We start from the raw sequence: 23,822 nt of genomic DNA, 5'->3' as shown, positions 1-23,822 counted from the left end.
AAGAACTTCTTTGCCTAGACTTAAATACTGAAGATTTTCTCCTACTGTTTTCTAAAAGTTTTGTAGTTTTAAATTTAAGTTCATTATCCATTTTGGGTTAATTTTTATAGGGTGTGAATTTAGGTTGAGATTATTTTTATTTTTGGCCTATGGAAGCTCAATTGCTTCAGTGTCATCTGTTTAAAAGGCTATCCTTCCTCCACTGAATTGCTTCTGTACCTTTGTCAAAAATAAATTGGGCATATTTGTGTAGGTCTGTTTTTAGATTCTCTATTCTGTTCCATTAATCTAACATATCTATCCCCCTACCAACACCAAACTGTGTTGGTTATCTTAGCTATATAATTAGTTTTGGAATCAGGGTAGAATTATTATTCAAATTTTATTCTATTTCAAGTTTACTTTAGTTACTCTAGGGTACTCATTTGATTTTGAGCTGGCCTAAAACGTCTGGAGATGGGGACTGTACTCATGGCCCTAGGGAGCTCCATGATGACAAACCGAAATGGGCTGATGGACCAGGAATTAGCAACTAACTCCCAAGAAGTTATATATCAATTCTTAAAACCAGTGCAGTGTAAAAAGACAAAATTAAAGTGAAAAGGCTTCCCTTGGAACTAGGCTCTGTCCTCTTTGCTTTTCTTCTAGCCAGGCTTCCCCTCCCCCAGAACAGTAGACTGAGTTGATAAGGTCCCATGGCATTACAGATTGTGTTGGAATCTATATTAAATCTGAATTAGAGAAATCCTAACAACAATGTTCCCTATCACTTTCAGGAATGTGTCATTGGAAGGATTAAGAAAGCTGGCTTTCTCATGTATCTGAGAGAATTCCCTTCTTGCTCTTCCCAGGTATATAATAAAACTATTGAACTACTAAGATGGACAATCATTTCTACATGTATAGCACCCTTGAATCTAAAAGTATATCAGTCACCACAGCTTGTGGACTAGGAGAGCCTTGAAAACTAGAAATAGAAATAAGGGAGGAAATTTTTAGGAATTCTATGAAGTTTAAAATTAGATAATTTTCTCTGAAGATTTCAGTGTTGCTTTAAAGGTAGATATCTGTTTAGGTGAACCATTGTTTACATACTGAGAGATAAGAGAGGACCTGCAAGGGATAGCCTTGAGATAAGGTGGGAAGGTACCTGACACAAAGGTTTGGTATGAGTGAGTAGGACTGTTTCTAATTGGTTGCTTTGTGCATGTTCCTCTGCTTTAAGGTTTTTCAGTGAAAACATAAGCCAGTCTCAGACAGACTTGAGGGAACTTGGGCTGAGGTAAAGGAACACCATGCCATCATGAAAGTCAGTGTGCTAGGGACAGTGGAGGAATTCAGAGTGAGAGAAGCTCAGAAGGTGGGAGCCTGCAGGAGACAGAGATGGGCCATTAGGACAGTAACCCCTTTGTAGCCTGAGAAATGTCCAGGTGGCTGGGGCTCATATCTCTATGGAAGAAGCACATTCTCTCAAAGGATTCTCCTCTCCATACAGATCAAAGACTTACTGTTGCCTTTAATTCCCTATATAAAGTCAATCATATTTCCATGATGAGATGGAAAGTGCCAATCAGGGCCTCCCAAGAATAAGAAGCAATAGGCAGTTAAAAGGAAGGCCATGTCTAGCCAGAGGCTCAAGCTAGGTGCACTCCTTAATTGGAAATCAGATATTCACAGGCACTCAGCTTCCTCAATGAAAAGGAACTTCATTAGGAATAGTTAAGAGGGCTTTATGTGGCTGCTAGAATTTTAGGCAACTTGAATCTGATCATTTTATATGGTGACTCATTCTGAACCAGAGAGATTTTTAAGGGAGCACAAGGAAGGGCCTAGGGAAAGTGAAGTCTCATTAAGACTGCCTACCCTGGGGACAATGATAGTGGCTGTCAGTAATAAAAACAGCTGTCAATAATTGAGGCAAGACAAAAAAGTGAGCTGTTCTTTCCCAGCATGGAGGATCAGCAGAACCTTGAGGTGAAAAGGAGAGAACAGAGGACTTGGAGTCAAGCTGACGTAAGTTCTGAATCACTTTACCCCAAAGATTCTCAGTTTCTTCACCTGGAAAATGGGGCTAATAATGCTTACCTTTTCAGGGGTACCATAAAAACGAAATGAAGGAACTTATATAAAATGACTGTACTGAATAGGTTTTCAAATAAACAGAGGGTAGTTCCTTCCCTTTGTTCAATTAAGCATTTTAATTTTTTCTAGTTCATGAAAACGAGAAAATAATGCTTCATTTCATATTCAAATTGATTCCCAAGGTATTTTTCTTTTTTAAATACTTTAGTTTATGATTCAAAAAGAGAGTAAATATCTGAATCTTCTGTCTAGGTTCAGTTTGAAGTCCTCCATTGTGATTTGGGGTTCCTGATTTGGCAAATGCCCCCAAACCAATGAAAGACGGTTATGCACACATCCCTAATATATTTATATGTATTAATAAATTCAGCACATTTACTATTGTCCAACTGTTTCTAAATTGTTAATAAAGTTTATTTTCTCTTTTTTATTTAAGTGAAAATAACAGAAAGAGGGGTTTTATTTTTTTTTCCTGTACCCAATGAGCTATCTTTGGACATGACTACCTTAAATTATTTACTCCTAAGCCTTAAGTCTTTTAAGACCATTTGCCACCTGTCATCAGAGACATCTGGGTATCTGGACATTCTCCACCCAAGTGAACTTTAGCATGGAAACAAGTCTAGGAATATGCAAGCACATACCCTATAGCTTCTCGGTCTCACAACAAGAGTGAGTGAAGTCAGGGAGGTTGCAGTTAAAGGCAGTTTTACCTTTTTGTTTAGGGACTTTTCTGACAGTCATTGCAGCCTGCCTCTTCTGGTTTTCAGAAATTTCAAAGCCTATAACATAAAAATACATGATCTTGTTATGAGAGACACAGACCTTTCTTAAATGTACAAATTAATACAGCTTTTCTGGAAGAGTAATTTTGGCAAGATGTACCAAAAGTCTTGAAAAGCAGAAAAAAAGTAAAGTGGTCAGAAATTTACACAAAGACTTAACCTATAACAATGCATTTCAATGTACAGAGGGGCAAAAGAGTGAGAACATGAATTAAGCGGCTGTTAAATGGAGAATGGTTGAATAAAATATGGTGTAAAGTGGATAATATTTCACAACCAAAAGTAAAAATAGAAAGAAAAAGGAAAGAAAATGAGTCAAAAGATAAGTGATTATAATAGAAAATGTATATAGACTGGGAAACTTTCAGAAGGAGAAAAAAATTGAATGGCAAAAGTAATTAATAAAATAACCAAAATGTGCAAATTCTTTGCCAATTTTTTAATTGAGTTATTTGTTTTTTGGGTAATTGAATTATAGGAGTTCCTTATATATTTTGGAAATTATCAGATTATGTGGTTTGCAAATATTGTCTGCCATTTAATAGGTTGCCTTTTTGTTCTGTTGTTTCTTTCCTTTGCAGTGCAGAAGCTTTTTGGTTTGATGTTGTCCCATTTGTTTATTTTTGCTTTGCTGTCAATGTTTTTGGTGTCATATCCCAGAAATCATTGCCAAGATCAATGTCAAGAAGTATTTCCCCAATGTTTTCTTCTAGGAGTTTAACAGTCTCCAGTCATATGTTTAAGTCTTCAGCCCATTTTGAACTGATATCCATGTATGGTATGAGGGAGGAGTTCAATTTCATTCTTTTGCATGTGGATATCCAGTTTTCACAACATCCTTCATTGAAGAAACTATCCTTTCCCAATTGTGTATTCCTGGGACCCTTGTCGAAAATATGTTGAATATATACGTGTGCGTTTATTTCTGAGCACCCTATCCCATTCCATTGGTCTATATGTTTGTCTTTATGCCAGCACCATACTGTTTTAATTACTGTAGCTTTGTAATAATATATTTTGAATTATGAATTGTGATGCCTCTAGCTTTGTTCTTCTCTCTCATGGGTGTATTGTGGAGCCCCACGAATTTTTGGATTGTCCTTTTTTTCTGTTTCTGAAAAAAATACCATTGAAGTTTTAATAGGATCACATTGAATCTACAGATGGCTTTCAGTAAAATGGATATTTTATCAACATTGTCTTCCATTCCATGAACACAGAATATCTTTCTATTTATTTGTGTCTTCTTTAATTTCTTTCAGCAATATTTTTTTAGTTTCCAGTGTACTAGTCTTTTTACTTACTTGGTTAAATTTATTCCTAATTGTTGTATTATTTTTGATGCAACTGTAAATGGGACTATTTGCTTAATTTCTTTTTCAGATAGTTTGTTGTTAGTGTATAGAAACACAACTTACTTTTGTGTGTTAATTCTGTATCCTACAAATTTACTGAATTCCTTTATTAGATGTAAAAGCTTTCTGTGGAGTCTTTAGGGTTTTCTATACATAAGATGATGTCATCTGCAAACAGGAATAATTTTACTTTCTCCTTCCTGATTTGGAGGCATTAATTAATTAATTAAGGCTAACTGCTCTGGCTAGGACTTCCACGACTATGTTGACTAGAAGTGGTGAAAGTGGGCATCCTTGTCTTGTTCCTGATCTTAGAGAAAAAGCTTTCAGCTTTCCCCCCTTAAATATGATGTTATCTGTGAGCCTTCTACATATGGCCTTTATTATGTTGAGGTAAATTCCTTCTATAACTTGTTGATAGTTTTTTTATAGAAGGGAACACCTTTTATAATGTTGTCAAATTTTTCTGCATCTATAGATGATCATGTGATTTTTTTTCCTTCATTTTGTTAGTGTGATGTATCACAGTAATTGATTTATATATGTTGAATGATCCTTGAATCCCAGGGATAAATCCCGCTTGGTCATGGTGTATGATCCTTTTATTGTACTGTTGAATTTTGCTTGCGAGTGTTTCAATGAGAGGAATTTTCCATGTATTTCGTTAGGGATATTGGCCCGTGGTTTACTTTTCTTGTGGTGGAAGGCTTAATATTTTTAAATGTCCATTCTGACCCAAAGCCATCTACATATTCAATGCAATCCTATCAAAACTCCAATGGTTTTACAGAAGCAGAAAAATCAACCCTAAAATTCATGTGGAAACACAAAAGATCCGTAAAGCTAAAGCAATCTTGAGGGAGATGAACAAAGCTGGAGACATCACAATTCCTGTTTCAAAATATATTATGAAGCTACAGTAATTAAAACAGTATGGTACTGGCATAAAGACATACATATAGACCAATGTAATAGGATAGAGAGTCCAGAATAAACCCACACATATACAGTCAACATATCTTTGACAAGGCTGCCAAGAATATACAACGGGGAAAGGATAGTTTCCTCAACAAATGGTTCTATGAAAATTGGATATCCACATGCAAAAGAATGAAATTAAACTTCTACCTTACACTATACATGAAAACCAATGCAAAGTGGACTGAAGACTTAAATGTATGACTTGAAACTGTAAAACTCCTAGAAGAAAAGAGGGAAAAATCTTGACATTTGTCTTGAAAATGATTTCTTGGATATGATACTAAAAGCATAGGCAACACAGCAAAAGTAGACAAACTGGACTACATCAAACTAAAATGCTTCAGCACAGCAAAGGAAAGAAATAACAGATTAAAAAGGCAATCTATGGAATGGGAGAAAATATTTGCTAACCATATATCCAATAAGGGGTTAATTTCCAAAATATATAAGAAACTTCTGCACTCAATAGCAAAAAAACAAATAACTTGATTAAAAAGAATAGGCAAAGGAATTGTATAGATATGTCCCCAAAGAAGTCATATAAATGAGCAACAGGTATATAAAAGGATGTGCAACATCACTAATCATCAGGGAAATGCAAATATAAACCATAATAAGATATCATCTCACTCCTGTTTAGAAAGCTATTATCAAAGAAACAAAAGATAGTTAAGTATTGGCAAGAATGTGGAGAAACTGGAACCATAGTAAACTGTTGGGAATTAAAATGATTTAGTCACTATGGAAAACATTATGGAGGTTCCACATAAAATTAAAAATTTGATCCAGCAACCCCTCTTCTTGTATATATCCAAAATAATAGAAATCAGGGTCTTTAAGGGATATCAGTACTCTTATGTTCAATGCAGCATTATTCCCAGTAGCTATGATATGGAAAATACCTAAATGTCTGAGGATGGATAAAGGGATAGAGAAAATGTGGCATGTATTTTTGTACACACACACACACACACACACACACTGCAATATCATTCAGCCCTCAAAAGGAAGGGAATTCTGCCATATTTGACAACATAGATGAATCTGGAAGACATTTGCTAATGAAAATAATGCAGTCACAGAAGGACAAATCCTACATTTGTATGAATATGAGGTATCTAAACTAGTCAAACTAATCAAACTCATAGATACATAGAGCAGAATGGTGATTCTAGGAAGGAGGGGAAAACTGGGAGCTGCTGTTCTATAACTAAAAAGTTTCATTTACACAAGATATGAATAAGTTCTAGAGACTTGTTGTACAACAATGAGCCTACAGCTAACATTACTATACTGTGCCCTTAGAAATTTGTTAAAAGTATAGAGCTCATGGTAAGTGTTTTTGCCACTTAAAAAGAAAGCAAGGCTGAGGTCTTCCCTAAGAGAAAAAATTTTGCCTCACAGCTTCAGACCTACAAGCCCTATAGATGACAGCTTTGGCCTATGCGCATGAGTTCAAGCCTGCCCATGATCCTTGATTCCTGACTACCTGGAGTTGCTTAGCCAGGCTTCACAATCACATAAGGCAATTCCTTATAAATAATCTCTTAATAATAATACTTCTCCTATTGGTTATGCTTCTCTTGTTGAACCCTGACTGATACAAGGAATTATAGTTAGATTCTATATTCTTCAACTGGGGAGTTACTTATGATAAATTATGTTTAAAAAAGCAAGCTACAGAGTAATATGTATAGTATAATTTTTCTAAATAAAAATAACATTTTATGTTATATATGTTTATATGAGCTTAAGATTAGTATGGAAAGAGGCACACCAAATTAGTACTGAATATATCACACAGCATAGGAGCAACGGAGAAGGGAAAAGAATGCTAAACTTTATTACATTTCCATATGTGTTTAAATGGTTATTATGACCATGTATTAATTTTATACTTAAAAAGTGAAAATAAAATACATAGAAATGATGGTAAATCCATATGAATCCATAAAAATGATAATTAAAATAGTAAATGATTTATAGAAATGCTAATTATATCATTTTAAGTGAAAAATAAGGATATAAAATTATATCTATCAGTCATGAAGTGGCAGAGGTTGGAGGAGACAGATATAAAGGATCGGCCACCCTAGTTTTTTTTTTCTAGACACTTAGGAAAAAAAATGGGAAGAAAATATATCAAAATGTTAACAAAAGTTATCTCTGGGCAGTATGTTCATGTGTGATTTTTAGTTTTTTTCTTGTATTTTTCCCCCAAATTGCTTACAATGAAAATGATTTACTGTTATAATCAGACCAAAAAACTTAATATTTTTAAAAAGATGAACATAAGCCTGTCAGGAAGTAATTTCTGGAAGCTTTCCTATTGTGTGGGAGACATCATGTTGGAACCAGAGGGAATGGTGTGAATCTTTGAGTTGATCTACAAAAAGCACAGTAAGGCAATTCCTCTAATAGTGCTAACACCCCAGGCAGTGTCAGAGGTTGCTAGTGCCTGCCATTGGGAGAAGCAGCCAGTAGCATTTCTGTAAGGATTCTACATCATGTCCCAAAGCAGTGCGCATATGCTAAAAGCAAATTGACTCCAATGAAACTTAAAGTGAATTATCAATATGCACTCTGTCTAAAACCTGAGAAGACTAGGATAAGACTAAGCATTGTCTTTCTGATTATCCTTTCTTGTCTCTGGACCATTTCAGTCGCCAACACTTCATATAGGAGAATGCATTTGCACCAGGACTCAAATGGTAGGCCCATTTTTCTAGACGCAGTTTCTATGAACCTGAATATGCAGATGTTTTAAGGTATAATTCTCCTCCCTTAGGAGTGAGGCAAAAATAAACTCTTGTGTATTCTCATGGAATTTCAAAGCTTGGCTGTTTGGTATTTTTATGCCAGAAAGGCAGGACCATGAGCAAGAGACCAGACAGTACTTCGTAAACCACAAAGCTAAAGCCTAAATCCCACAGTTGGAAAGCAGCATAAAAAATATCTCTACCAGCTATATTCCCTTTGGAAAGGAAAACAACTTATTTCAAGCCAAAGGGTATAGTTTAGTATGATTCTAAGTCATGCAAGTGGTCATGGTTTTAGGTCCTATTATATTTTCTATAATTTACTTTAAAATACTTTCATACAGACAGCATGATATATACATGCACATTATGTTAACATCTAAAATGCCCTAATCAGGAATATACACTCAAGAGGAGCAGTTCAGTCACCTTAATACAGGAGGTCTAATTAGCCTAATGCACGCTAAAAATGAATTTTCACTGATAGAAAAGAATGCTGTGCAAGATGTACCCTGGCCACAAATGTCTTACAGGCACTTCAGCCCTCACAAGAACTGGGTATAAGAATCCAGTGAACCCTACAGTCTATACATACACTTTAGAAGGAAGCCTGAATTTTTTTTTAATTGTATTTATTTATTTATTATTTTTTGGGGGTACACCAAGTTCAATCATCTGTTTTTATACACATATCCCCATATTCCCTCCCTCCCTCGACTCCCCCCCCCCCACCCTCCCCGTCCCAGTCCTCTAAGGCATCTTCCATCCTCGAGTTGAACTCCCTTTGTTATAGAGCAACTTCCCACTGGCTGAGACGAAGTGAGAGAGTAGCATAGACATATATATACTACCAACTGTAAAACAGATAGGAAGCCTGAATTTTAAGATTGAAAATGGGTACCATATTTTGGTCCTTGTCAGAGGATTTTGTCACTAGACTCTGACTAGGAAGTTAGCTGAATCCTATACATTACCAAATCTGCTTCAACTAACCTAACCTTTTCACAGAAGATGCTGTCATGTATCTAAAGACAGAGTTGGGACTTCATTGAAATTACATAACAGGCTCTAGGACTGCTTTTGTATTTGCTAATAAATTTTTAAATATTTGGGACAATCAAGCTTGAGGTTTGATTTCAGTGTAATAATCTTATCTAGTAATGAGAATGTAGGGGAGACCAACCTCTATCACTTAACCCTGACTCATAGAAACTATTGGTATCTACCAAAAAGAACCTAATAATAGGGAACCACCAAAGTGGATTAGGTCAGTTTGCAACATCAATCTCTCTGCCTCTAGAAAAATGAAAACTAATTTAACTCTTCTATGTTCTTCATAGCCATATTCTTTATTCTCCTCTCAGGTCACTTACCGATTTTTTCATCTTCCTGTACCATTTTCCTCTCTTCTCTGAAAGCCCTGAGCCAGCGTATCTTCTCCTCCAACTTCTTGGCAAAGAATAGATGTATCTCCTCAGTCTCTTTGTTATGAAGCTTGAAGGCATTTTTCATGCTGACATTAAAGTCATCATCTCTGCCATCTTCAATGTCAACTACCTCATATTTATCCATATCAATACGGCCTTTGTAGTACAGGATGTCTCTTCGGATCAGGTCCTAGGTAGGAAGAAAGAGAAGGCTTTTTGTTGGAGGTGTGTGGAAAGTGGGTACCAGGAGAGTTGGCACATGGGCACAGCAGGATGCTAACGTTGCCACTGTTATGGAGTATCAATGAGGGATGGTTTGGTCTAAACTTGGGTTAGCTTAGAATATGACACTAAGAGTTGGTTAACTAGATGTTCTTAGAGAAAGCCTCTGGCCTACATGCATAGACTTTGTCTCAGAGCCTCAATCCATGTATGTGTTTGCAAGACTGCTGATGGGAAGTAGGAAGCAGCAAGGCACACAAGCACTGATAGCAAGGGCTTTTCCTCTTCCAAAATATTTGCAAGCCTTCCAGAAGTATGAAATGAACTAGCTAGTTGCCTGAAGTATACTCAGGAATCCAAGCAAGCCAGTGAGACTTTCATATCAGAGGGGAGATTAGTGATAAGAGTAGCTCGGTGGCCATAGGCTGCTAGCCAAAAAGGATTACCTAGGGACGGTTGAACATTTAGCACTCTCGGGGATTTTTGGAGGAGGCCTAGTAGAGCAGGAGAAATGGGGGGGAAGTGAATAAAGAGCTTCATATATTGACATGGATGAATGTCATAAATCTAATTGTGTGAGAAAAAAATTGTAGTTGGATACACATAGTATATTGCCTATCTGTTATGATTGTTTTGTTCTTGGGTACACATAATTGAATTAGTCACAATTCTCAGTCCATGAAATACTCATCATTACTCAATGCATAGTGCTCTTATTTCTCTATTTCTTTACTTACTTATTTACTTTTAATGATGTATTAAGTTTTGGTGAACCCACTGTCCATTCCAAAAGTTACAACACCAAGGCAACCTCTATATTAAATCACCTGCTCATCATTCCCCTGGCTTCTTTTCCATATAGTTTTATCTCATCTATATCTATTCTGTTTATATAAGGTTTAAAAACATACAAAACAATGCCATATAATGTTTAGGGATACATACATATGTACAAAAATTATGTAAAAATATACAATGATACATGCCAAATTCAAGAGAGTACAGAGAGAAGAATGGGGAAAAGTGAGAAAGAAGGGAAAGGAAGGGAAGAGCAAGAGGAAGAAGATTGTATTTGTAATGATTTATTTCTTAAGTTGGATAGTAAGTGCTCTTTATATTATTTTTATATCTTTTTGAATATCAAGTATTTCATAAGTTAAAAAAAGAAAAACAGAGGGGTGGATGAAATGATCTGTGGGTCTGTGGGATGTAAGGTCTGATAAGTAACTGTCTTATAATTGTCTTTCAGCCCCTCCTCCTCTCAGCACCGCCCTCAGCTTCCCTTGAAAGCACACCTACTGCTGCGTGTGGTGTGACTGAGTCTGTCCAAGGAGGGACCCAGTGAACCCTGCCCTAACAGATGTCATCTATTAGTAGCAGGGGCCCTTTCTGGCCAACTCTCCCTCCCCTTTGCTTATATTTGGCCTTCTAGACAATCTGACAGTGTCAGAAATGCTCATAAATTTTTATCACCATTATACAGTCTGGTTAAACTATGCCCATTTTATTAAATTGCCTGACATGCCTCACACTTTGCAGCTGCAGGCTACCTGCAAAGGATTTGCCTTTGGCCACTCACATTCCCAATCTTAACTCTTCACACTGCATGGTAAACTGGGCTTTTCTGTAGGGCTGGGGAAGGCTGTCTTTAAGGATTCCCAGCATAGCTCTGTCAATCTCAAAGCCCCAGGCTGGGAAATACTAGTGTTGATAAATTGCTTTGCAAAAAATAATCATCATGGTATTCTTTTTCCTTCTATAATGATTATGCATATAAATAGGCTTCTGAGTACAAACGGGTTCTTGTCTGTTGGCATCTTATCCCTGGCATCAAGTTTACAAGAGAGAGATAGGTCTGCTGTACAGAGTGGGACAATGCAGCCCCAAGCCTGTTTCAGAGCCTGGATTCCTTTTACCATGCTCAAAGTGGACAAGCTCAGTCCCGCCAAAAGGATGTGATGGATCCCATGCACTGACTGCCATAATCCCCAGGAACACTTTGTGAAACATATGCATAAAAAGTAGGCCCTGCCAGGCCAATCTAACTATAAAAGCAGGAAAAGCTGAGGAGAATGGACCAATGTAATCTACTTTGATCTTGTAAAGGCTTGAAACCTGACTTACAATACATAAAACGAATACACATAGACCTGGACCACACAGTAAATAGGTAGGTGCCCACCTGGCTAGAACATGGGTAGATTCAACCTCCCTCTATTCCTAACTTAAGGCTGCAGCTTCCTTTGCCTCTGAGTTGCTGTGTCATAATCATTGTTAGGTTTCAAAGTCTTTACTAGTTTCCAAAAAATGGAAAAGATGTACATGATCTTGGAGCTAAATTAAAAGCATCAACTGAAACTTCTATTGTTTCTTTAAGTATTTAAGGATAATAAGGAAAGAGAGAGAATTCTGTCACTGTGGCAGGGGAACAGAGCTAGAGGGATGTGTCATTAAAATTCTCCCCTTGCCTGCTCTTTATGGCTCCCCAGAGGGTGGACTGTGAGTTTTCAGGCATCAGATTAATCATAAAGCCAAGTGCAGAGATGTGATAGGAATGATTAAGAATGGCCCGCTGTTCAGAAAATCCAACCAGAATGGGTAGCTAAGGCCATCAAGCAGCATGGAATGGTGGAAAGAACATGAGTTAGAGTCTAAAGTTCTGAGTTTGAATCCTAGCTGCTTAACCTACTAGTGATGTGATACTGGGAAAATGAATTAAATCCTGCTGAGCCCAATTTCCTCAACTATAAAATTAGCAGAGTCATTCTTACCTTGTAAAATTGTTGTAAATCTCAAATCTAAACATGCAGTTTCCAGGTTATGAGGCCAACCTTGTCTGATAAACATGGTGCTGAGCTTTCTTGCTTCTAGACCAGTGTTTCATAGCTCTTCAAAGCTCCTTTTGATAAATCTAAAAATCCCACTACTTCATTTAGTTCACTTAAATTTTCAAAATAAGTTAAATACTGTGACTGAAAAGAAATCAAAGCAAAAGTAACTCTGAATATTTTAAAATTTACATAGCTACCCCACTGTCCCTAGAAATTCCACATACCCTTTCAGCACAAGGGTAGTGGTATTGGTGGGTGGCAAATATCGTCACTCACTCACCAAAATCACAGATCTATATTTGGGCTCACATTAATATCCCCTCCCTGCCCCCAAAGAAGCCTCCTATTCCAATCCTTCCAACCTTCAAGGTCAAAGTGACACATTCTTGATTGTACCGTCCAGCACAAGTCACTATGGTTTTCCTTTTCTGAATGCTAGCACTGACTATGAAGACTCTTACACAATTGGAACTCAGTTACCACACTAGTGAATTTGCATTAGTTCTGTTTTACAGGATTTAATTTTGTCTGTCCATTCAGGCTGTGCCCAGCACTGAGCCTTCCCTGGTCTTGCCTCACTTAGGAGTTATCCAGGGAAGGACAGCTGATAAAGCCTCAGAAGTTTTTCTGCTCAGCTTCTACACACAGCAAAGGGACAAAGCCCTCCTGAGCCCTAGTTGCCTGTGGTACTATTGGGAACAGGATGCCCACAGGCCAATTGTTAATGGTGGTCTGAGTGCTTTCAAAGGGACATGGTGAATAGGTGTTCACCACAGGTGCTTATTTGGGTCATCACAAGTTCTCTGCCTAAATGGGGTTGTTAATAATAGGATGGCAGCCTTTCTCCTTTTTCTTTCCACTCATCCAATTTGGAGGAGATTAAGGGAGCTAGTGCTTCTCTAGTAGGGTCCTGGCAGTCTGCATCCAAGCACTCTGGCCCTGGCCCTAGCCGTGGCTCCAGCAAGGAGCGTACCCCCGTCCCTGATATTACATAAATGACAGCTGGGAGCTGTTTGAATTTGGCCTTACTGGGTATTCATGGTGTTTAGTAAAACACTGCAGGACATTTTGTACAAATGACAGATGTTGCAATCTGGGCAATGCAACTGTTTAGGAATGCAGCCTGCCTCACTTGCTTGTCAGTAAGGTAACCCCTGCCTCATTAGAAGGGGCCCTGGCTACTCATCCCTAGCCTGACAACCCTGGTTTTCTCTTCAGATCCTGGGGAAGGCACATGATGCTGGGACTGGATTTGTCTTTATCATTATTGTATTCCAGCATCTAGAGTACATGCTTAATAATAACAAAATAATAACAACAACAATAATAGCAACAGTGAACACTTAAACAACATACATTATGCACCAGACACTATTCTAAATGCTTTGCATTCCTCCCCAGCTTTACTGAGGTATAATTGACAAAATTGTATATATTTAAGGTATACAATGTGATATTTTGATATATGCATGCATTATGAAATGACCACCACAAGCAAGCTAATTAACATATCCATCATCTCACATAGTTACCTTTTTTTTGATGAGAACATTTCAGATCTATTTTCTTAGCAAACTTCAATTATACAGTACAGTGTTGCTAACTAGAGTCATCATTTGTACATTAGCTATAGTCATCATTTGTACATTAGCTCTCCAGAACTTATTTATCCTACATAGCTGAAAGTTTTTACCCTTTGACCAACATTTCCCCATTTCTCCAACCCCCATGAGCTCCTGGCAACCACCATTCTACTCTCTACCTTTATGAGCTGGACTGTTTTAGGTTCCATATATAAGTAAGATAATATGGTATTTGTCTTTCTCTGTCTTTATTTAGCATAATGTCCTCCAGGTTCACCCATGTTGCTGGACGCGGCAGGGTTTCCTTCTTTTTTAATGCTGAATAATATTACATCATGTGTGTGTGCGTGTGTGTGTGTGTGTGTGTGTGACATTTCCTTTATGTGTTCATTCCTTGGCAGCTACGCTTTGCATTTATTAACTTAAATCATGCTCACAACAATCCTACAAGTTAGGTACTGTTATAACCCCATTTTATGAGGAACTGTGGACATAGAGCAGTTAAGAAATTTGCTCAGAAATAAAAGCTATCATTTATGGCATAGCTGGGCTTTGACTCTAGGCTATCTGGCTCTAAAAATCTGTGCTTGTTTTAACCACTGTGTATACTGCCTCCCAATAAAAATTTGCTGAATGACTGATAGGTAACACTGCATATACAGAAATAGTATCAATGGCTAACATTTACTACGTACTCATTGTGTGCCAGGCACTGCAAATGTATTGTCTCATTTAACCCTCACAACCTCCCTTCCATGTAGATAGTATTATGATTCCCATTTTGCAAATAAGGAGATAATATAAGGTACAGAGAATTTGTCCAAGGTCACACAACTGATGGGAAAAAGGAAATTTGTGGCCTTTTACAACTGCAGGATTATAGGAATATTGGTGGATGATTGAAGGGAGGGAAAAGGGGGTCTCCTCTCTTCTGCAGTAATAAGTGAAAGGGAAGAAATGAAAAACGGGAATAATTCTCCAAAGCAACAAAATAATTTCCAGTATAATCATCTCATGAAGAAAATAACAAAATACATAATTAACCAAAACAGCAGGGTGATAAGATGCAGAGGAGAAGAGACATTAAGGACATCATAAAGGACAAGAGTCTTATCTAGATTTTTCAAAAGAAAAGTGACAAAGAGCAAAAGTTAAAGAAGGGATTGCATAATTAGAAGCCACTGGTGTCATTTCCCACCTACTATAATGGTCACTTAAAAAGTATCTTCATATATATATTCACACACATACATGCACACTCTGAAACAAGCTACAAGTTGTTCAAGCTGTTCTAAGTGGCACACGCAATCCCAACTTCCAACGTACAAAAATGGGGAAGTTTTTGCTTAACTTACTGGGAATTAAGAGAATCTTAAGAACTGGATGAGAACTTAGTAACTGGGCCAAATGATGTCAGGGATCAGATAGGTCTTTCAATCTCTCTTATACTATCTCTGGCAGGAAATCATCTAGCCCATTTGGGGGTACATCTAGTGATGGAGACCTCACTATCTTACAAGGCCACTTATTTTTTTATTGGGGGTAGGAGAAAACTAAGATTAACAAGTACCTACTAGGTGTTAGGCCCTCTATCAGGTGTTTTATATGCATTTATTTCATTTGATCTTCACAATAATCCTTAGTTATTATCTTCATTTTATAGACGATAAAGTGAAGCTGGAGAAAGTGAAAAGTCATTTGCTTGAAGTCATGTAGTTAGTGAGTGCTGGAACTAATGAGCCCAAATTGTGTGGCCATAAATTTTATGCTTTCTCTACCATTCCACATTGCTTCTATCTGCAAGGAAACTGTGGGGAAATCTGAAGTGCCAGGCTGAAATCCTGATATTCTCTGTCTAGTGCAATCCTCTCATCAACTATTATTGTTACTTGCAACAGAGAAACTGGATTTTATGTGACAGGACCTGCTCTTAGGAAACCAATGGTGAGTCCCTGTCACTGTACCTCCTTTTAAATGTTCACAACTGTTTAATAATCTATTATAGAATTCTGACAAGCTCAATGGCAATAATGACATTGAGGTTAACTAATGAAGAATTTTGAGCGAGCTTGCCTGGATTCAATTCCTGGCTTCATTGCTCACTAGTTATGGTATCACCTTGGGCAAATTATATAACTTCTCTGTACCTCACTTTACATATATTTAAAATGGGAAAAATAATAGTACCTATCCCATAGGTTTGTTGTGAGGATTAAATCGAGTTAATGAATGTAGAGGCCTTAGAACAGAGTCATAGAGGTGCACCCTAAATGTTAATTCATTATTATTTTATTGTCAATCTGTATTTTCTAGAATCTTTTATATTTTGAAAACTGGTACATTTTCCCATCTATAGTGTTTTCATAGATCTCCTGGAACTCATGATTCTGTTGAGTTTACCTACAACAATTCTGCTGGGGACATCTGAGAATTATTTCAGTGCCCAGTAATGTGTATATTTTTAAATTACATTACACCTAAATTCCATTAGACTACAAGCCCTAAGAAGGCAGAGCTGGCTGGCACAGAGCAGGGGCTCAATAGTTACAGCATGAAAGAATAAATTCAGAGCACCGAAGCACTTTCTTACAACCTCAGATGCTTTGAGTTTAAATTCCCCCTCAACAGGTTTATGTTCTTTTTCCCTTGACAGAGAAGTTTCATGTTCCTCTGTTAATAGTAAATTATTTGTCCCTAGCAGGGAGTTGTCAGACTATCACTTCTTTTTTATTCTTTCTTTGAATAGATCTTTTTAAATCACTGATATCGTCTTAGAGTCTTTAAAAACTAACTTTGACTCATTCTAAGATTCATGAAACCAATCTTTGTGACTCCTATTAAATATTCTATCACATATAAAATGTTACATATTATCTATTCACTTGCTAAGGGCCCATGTTTCCTCCTCCTTTTAAAATATGAACTCATCAGAAAGCTTAATGTAGCCACATTTGATTACTTAGCTTTCTTGTCCCCTTTCTTCCCTGTAAAAAGGATTACTGTGGGCATCCTTTCAACTCTGTGCCTGAGGTGAGCACCCTACTCGCCCAGCTCTAGTCCTGGCCCTTCTCATTCTTTTCCTTTGTAGATTTCCTTTGCCAAAGGAATCTTCACCCCCAGGAAGCTCTATCCATTTCTTCCAGCTCGACCTCAAGAGGAAAGGCTTTTACAGAAATGGCAAGAGATCCCTCAACCACCCAGCAGACAAAACACCTTGTCGCTTTCTATACCTTATCTTGGCTCCATGATCATCTCTCAAAAGTTTACTCCCTATTTGCTGAATAGAAAGGCCTATTGTAGGTACCAAATAGAAATCCTCAACCATAGCTTCAACACAAACATCAGATATAGTTTTAATAGTCTTTGAAAAAAATCAAGCTGTAGCTGCTCATACTCTGAGAAACCAGAGTCAAGAAAGCCCAGGTATGTGGAGTTAGTGGCCTTTATACTCCAGAATCTGGGCTAGCTTTGTTCTAGAAGGTGAGTCCATGGTTCTCACCAGAACAAGAAGAAAGAAAGCTATGCTGGCTTCAAGGTTTCTCTTGTTTTTGTCATCCTTGTTGCCTGCTACCCCCATCCTACAAGCTTGGCTGGCTTGAACCCCCAGCCCTGCCTTGACTTCAGGTTTCTCCTTAATCACTGGTTCCTACTAGCTGGCTTGGAACTGACTCTCATTCCATTTTAGTCTTCCGCTGTCCCGTGGCTCCTGAACTAAGCTCACTGCCCATCTTGTTTCTTCCCTTTATTCCTAGCCTTTGCCTCACTATTTTGTGTCTTGGCTCCTGGCTCTGTCTCCTATAGCTACTGCTTTGCAGAGCTGAGTTTCACATTTTACTTAATCTCAGCCTTGGGTGACAGATGCCCAAATTAACAGGGTCTGAGTGGTGGGTAACCCTAAAATAAACCAGCAGCCTAATTGTTTTCCTGTGTCTCTCTACGACTGGTTGTTCTGAGTGTAAACATGCTTCAGTGGGAAGAATGGGCACATGCCTATTGGTGACATGGCTGATATGTTGAGAATTTCCTTGGCTACCTAAATTAACCCTCAAAAATCCTGCCTCCTGATTTGATGGAAGTCTAAGGAAGAGTTGGGGGTAGATAATAAGAGGGCTGGCTGTTTGGCCAAGTTCCAGATTCATAAAAGTTCTCTCTTTGATGGCCAGGTCCAGACCAAAGCAGTAATTAACTCCATTAAGTAGCCAGCTATCAGTTCCAGAGCTGGCACTTAAAGCGTATCCCCAAACATTGAGGCACTATGACTCAGAACTCAATTTGTTCCCTCAATCCACTGTCAAAGGCAAATAGAGATTTAATACAAGATGTGGCATACACAGAGAACAGGGGGCTTAAAAACAAATGTGTGGTTCCTGTTCCAGGCTGGAAAACATTACAGTGTTTAACCTGGTGCATCATGACTTAGTATTCCCTTTCAGAGGTATTTGCTACTGGGTAAGGAAGAGGACAAAGGGAATAGATTATGGAGAAAGAACCAAGGGTAGGATGGTGAATTTAAAAAGTCACTCTAAGCATTCTTTGGTCTTCCCCTCCTCTTTTACTTTTCCTGGTCCCAAATTCTTCCCAGCCAGTCCCTGGAGCCAAAAGTGATCTGAACTCCATATCCTAAGGGAGGAAGTGGAGGAAACAGTATCCCATCAGGAGGCATCAGGCTGAGAACATATGCCACCCTCCTACCTGCCAAGAAGATACCAAGAAACAAACACTCATGCTGAGTTAATCACAAGAGCAAGACCTTTTCTCAAACAGATTGCAGAGAAGGGAAGGTAAAGAAGAACACAGTTGAGAGTTATAGGGATGTAATGCAACTTATATAGGAAATGGGTAGGGGAACAGGGAAAATTTCTGTATCACAAAGGTAAGATACCTTACCTGTAAGGTACCCTACCTGTAAGGGTAAGGTAGGAGGTCCCTTGTTGGTTCCTAGGGCAGTAAGGGGCCAGATGGTCAAAGCCATTAGAGTAGAAATGGGGGCAGGTGCTCAGGTAAGCCACTTTTTACCAACTGGTATAGAAATATTTGAATATTTTTAGCAACTGGTGCAAACGAGCAGGCTATGAGCTCTGGGTGGGAGAGAGTGAGAAAGATCACCATGAAGGGCAGAAGGGAAAAGTATAAAAAATATACCAACAGAATCTTTACCAATTTCAGAGTTTCATTGCCCATAAGCCAGCCCTGCCTGTGATATCCGTGCCATACCAGTGATCCTGATATGGAATTGTTGCCAATCTCCTGTCTTGTTTTTGCCCATCAGGGTTAGTCCACTTGGTTGGGAGCTGCAGATGATGGGGAGGAAGGGTCTGGTGCCCCCCTGTGGTGCCCATCTCCCTCAGGGAAGACAGGGGTGGGGTTACCTTCTTGCAGAGGACCATCTGGTGGTCAAACAGGAAGAAGACCCGCTGCTGGTTGCGGCCGTAGGGCTGGTAGATCCAGGCCATTTCCCCAGTGTAGATCAGCTCCGAGCTCCTGTCTAGGATGTCCTCGCCCTGGGAAGGACATGTTATAGTGAGAGGCAGCCAGGCAGGAGGGATGGTCCCTTCACCTGCTTGGAGGCCCCTAGAGCTGGGCATAGGCTGGGACAGGAAGAGGATAGAAAGGGCCTGGTGAGGAAGAAGGGATGGAGGGAGGGACCCCTGGGAATCCGTTAAAGCCCCCATGAGCTAGAAAGACCCATACCCTTGTTTACCCTGAGGCCAAATGAGCCCCACTACCCAGGACTGCTATAGTCCTTCTTTGCCAGTTGCTCTCTGGCCCTAGAGGCACCAGCTGCCATGAGGTGTCTGTATATGTCTGTCTCTCTTATTCCCCCTCTCTCTTTTTCTCTACAAATCTCTCTTTCTGCCCCAATCTTTCATCTCAGTTCTAGACTTTTAGTCTCTTTCTTGTACCTGATGAATAAAGCCTGAACAGGTGCAAGAAGTCTCTCTGCTTCCCATACAAGTAAAACAAGATGGGGAAGGACAAACAGGAGATGATGTTTGAGGGAGAGAAAGAGAATCCATTCACCGTCTTAAAATTGTTTTTCCTTCTTTTCTCAGTTCATTAGAATCTATTGATTAAATAGGAAATTTCATCACCACATGCTTTCATCACCACCAACATCACCACTTTGGTCTGTTGTCCAGAAAGCCTGAATAACTTACTTATCTTTCTTCCTATGTAGAATCAGACACACACCAAAAACTCCACCAAGACACCTAACTCCTTACTAATTCTATTCTACAGAGTTTCCAAAGGCCTCTTCTTTATGGGAACTTTGATATGTGGGGGTGTATGTCAGACGCCAAGCCAGACTTGGCCCTGTTCTCGAGGAGCTTACATCTCAGCAGAGGAGTCCAATATAGCTATGCTCAGAACTCAAGGAATGCAAGGCAAACCATGGGGACAAAGAGCAGTGGCCCCCTGACTCAGGAGAATTAATAATTACTGAGCACCTACGGGGGTCAGACATCGTGCTACATACTTTCATTCTGTCTCTTCTGAGCATCACAATAGCCCTGGGAGGTAGGCAGTCTTTCTGTTATCTTTATAGTTTGGGGTCAAGTGATCAGCCACAGTCACCCAGCTAGTTAGCCAAAGATCTACAATCCAACCCTAAGTCTGCAGCTCCAGAAAGTGTGCTCACTCTTGCCACTACATTATACTCTCTCTAGACCAAAAAGTCACTGGAGGGTCAGTCCCTTCCTCTCCCTGGGTCTCAGTTTTTCCAGCTGTTAAATGAGGTATGTAAGCATTATCTCTAAGGTCCTAGCCCTGATACTCTAATGCTAAGACCTCAGCTTTGCACCAAAAGCTTCAAGTCAAGGTAAGAGATGGGGGCTCCCGCATCCCCCCCAGAAACAATCAGAGGTAAACAGTGGAAGCAGGGCAGTGGCCCAAAGAGAGGGGTAGCTGGAAATAATATTCTTGAGCACACCACTTTTTTTTTTCAGTCTAAGGGATGGGAAGGAAAAGGGGAGCTCAGTGGAAATATTTTCTAATAATACAACCTCAAAAAGAAAGCTCAGAGATACTAGTGTGACTCCAGACTACACCTCAGGGGTTCCCTGGAACTTTGGTAAACACTCCTCCTTGAGGGGCCCACATACTAGCACAGAACCTCTAGAGGCCTAGAGCTAGGAGAAGAATCCCTCAGAGTGTGAGAGCCATGCAAGGTTTTCCTGTTGGAGGTATAGGAAGCTGAAAGTGGTACCAGTCTGCCATGCCCCACCTTGAGGCAGGCCAGGAAGATGTACCACAGTCCATTTTGTATATGCATGAAATGAAAGAAAGCTATAAAAGGGGCCAAAGCTACGCAAAGATGGCCAGGATGACTTTTAAAGGCATGACCTGCTAAGCTGAGGATGATCAGGCCAGGAGAACTACTCATTGCTATCTGGTCCACCCACTATACCAGCTAGGAGCACCCCAATGCTATCAATTCTAAGTACTTGCCATAAGTGCCACTTGGTGCCATTGTACAAAAAAAAAAAAAAAACCAACTTGCAAAAATACACCTCTATGTTCACCAAGCTCATTGTTGTCAGGTAACTCACTTATCCTCTCTGTTCATCAGTTTCCTCATCTTTTAACACTCTTTTTTTTTTTTTTTTTTGGCACACGGGCTTAGTTGCTCCGCGGCATGTGGGATCTTCCTGGAGCTGGGATCGAACTCGTGACCTCTGCATTGGCAGGCGGATTCTTAACCACTGCGCCACCTAGGAAGCCCTTCCTCATCTTTAAAATGATAATAACATTACCAACCTCATTTGGCTGTTGTAAGGATTGTGTAAGTTAACATATATAAAGTGTTTAGAAAAGTACACATCATACTGTAAGCTCCACATAGTGATATTTATACTTTGACTATTACCGTGTACCCTAAATCCTGGGCTACATATTCCTATTAATACTCACAACCCAATAAGGGATGTACTGAATGTACTGTTATTTGCCCCCAAATCAATGTCAGAGAAATTGGAGGTAATATGCCCAAAGTGGCAGAATACAGAACAGAGTCCCTCCAAAGTCCATGCTCTAAACCATCAAACCACAGCAAAATAATGATCCTTTAATGGAACAACCAGCTGCCTTGGAAGATTTCTAAGGTGAGAATCTCAAAGACTTGGGTTCTGAGCCCAGTGCTGCCACCAAGTCACTTTCTTGGGAAGTAGCTTAATCACTATCAATCTGTTCCCTCATTTAGACAATGGGGCTAATGCAAAGATTCCTGTTTGGCTCACTTCATATGGCTGCTTGAGAGCACCAAATCAGTTCAAGTATGGGCGAAGGACTTCTCAGAGTTTAGCGCTCTCACCCTTTGCCGCCTCTGCCCCACTTGCACCACCCAGTTCTTTGCCTTGACCCCTTAAGTGCAATCCCTTCCCACCTCCCCCCACCTACATGCCTTCTGTTCTCTTCCATTCTTCCAGGATTTTGCTCACACTGTTTCCTCTGCCTGGAACATACTTGCCCTCACTGGATAGCCAAGACCACATCTCATTCATCACAATATTCCAATGCCCAGCACCTCCTTCTAATTACAGACCAATTATCTGATGTGGGGTAGTGCCCTGAGCACATCAAGGGAGAGAAGGACAAGGGAAATGCTCTCCTTCTCATAGTTTATTTTCAATTCTACCTGCTGGCAGGAGGGCAGGGAAATATCACATCCATCCAGCTCCACATTTGCTCTCCTGGTCCCAGGAGTATGCCTCATCAAGCCATTTAGCTTTTAAATAGATGTTTTTGCTGCCTCCATCATGTTAGACTTTTGTGTTTCCTCCAACTTCTTTGGATTCAAACGTCCAATGGTAAACTGGAATATGCTCTTGAGTGTTATACAAAAAGGCTGTGAGGGGAGGGGTGCTCTGAGGAGAAAATCACAACCACATACAATCAAGATCCCAAACACAAGCTGCAAACTTGGAATTCTGGTAAAAATCTCCAGAAAAAAAATTAAAAAGACACTGTCAGGAATATGTTCCTTCTCCCTTCCCTTCAAGTAGATCTAATGCATGTGAAGGGTAGCAAAGTGACAGGTTAACCAAACATCATCATCAGAGAAATTAGAAATAGAAATTTCATAGAAACTATAATTCTTGGGAATATTCCTGCTGTTCCCCTAAGTGGTTCTAAGGTACTTATTATTATTCAGAGGTATAGGTGATGATTTTATTCATCTACTGATTTTTGAGGAGCCCTAGAGGGTGGGGCAGAGCAGGGGATACTCCATGAAGTCTAGTCCCCATAGGCTGGCAGGAAGCAAGGATGGTAACTGGATGTGGGCAAATAGACCCAGAATATTTACTGAATAGGTTGAGGGAGGGTCAGGTGTGGATATGATACAAGACTTCCTGCTCTCTAGCCAAATGCTCTGATCTACTGAGCAGGCACCAATTGCCGGTATGTTATTAACTCTCCACCCTCTTTCCTAATTCCTCTTCAAGAGAGCTTAAGCTCTGAAGGTTTCTCCTATGACTCTTCTTTTTCACTTGACAAATTAAACTGAAATTATCACATAGATGCTTTTGACAGCCACTCTGTTCAAACATCTGGAGGAGACAAGGGAGTGGCAGAGAGAGCAAAGCACTGCTTCATTTCCTTGATTTGTAAGGCTTGTCCACAGCAGCCTCCACCAAGCTGGCAGAACTTCTCTCTGCCTGTTCAACTGCTTGGGTAGGTGGAATATACAAAGAACCTACACCAGGGAACCAGTGAGGTTGGGCCACCTAAGCCAAGAGCCAACCAGCCATGGAATGGACATATTCTATTGTTTTCTGGGGGAGGTCCCCCAGCACTCA

General features: G+C 39.4%; 1 protein-coding gene across 1 annotated transcript in view; it reads right to left on the bottom strand.

Annotated features, from left to right (window-relative positions):
• ARHGEF9 (Cdc42 guanine nucleotide exchange factor 9) overlaps positions 1–23,822 on the bottom strand; it is a 183,878-nt gene that overhangs the window by 13,766 nt on the left and 146,290 nt on the right. The window contains exons 7-9 of the mRNA XM_057718669.1: positions 19,395–19,526; positions 9,336–9,579; positions 2,796–2,864 (exon numbers count right to left, since the gene is read on the bottom strand). Coding sequence (XP_057574652.1) covers positions 2,796–2,864; positions 9,336–9,579; positions 19,395–19,526 — 445 coding nt within the window. The remainder of the gene's footprint in view (positions 1–2,795; positions 2,865–9,335; positions 9,580–19,394; positions 19,527–23,822) is intronic.

The sequence above is a fragment of the Hippopotamus amphibius genome, chromosome X (genome assembly GCF_030028045.1).
Source record: "Hippopotamus amphibius kiboko isolate mHipAmp2 chromosome X, mHipAmp2.hap2, whole genome shotgun sequence".
NCBI classification, from domain to species: Eukaryota; Metazoa; Chordata; class Mammalia; order Artiodactyla; family Hippopotamidae; genus Hippopotamus; species Hippopotamus amphibius.
Note: the sequence above shows the minus strand (reverse complement) of the source record. Positions and strands in the feature narration are given on the sequence as shown.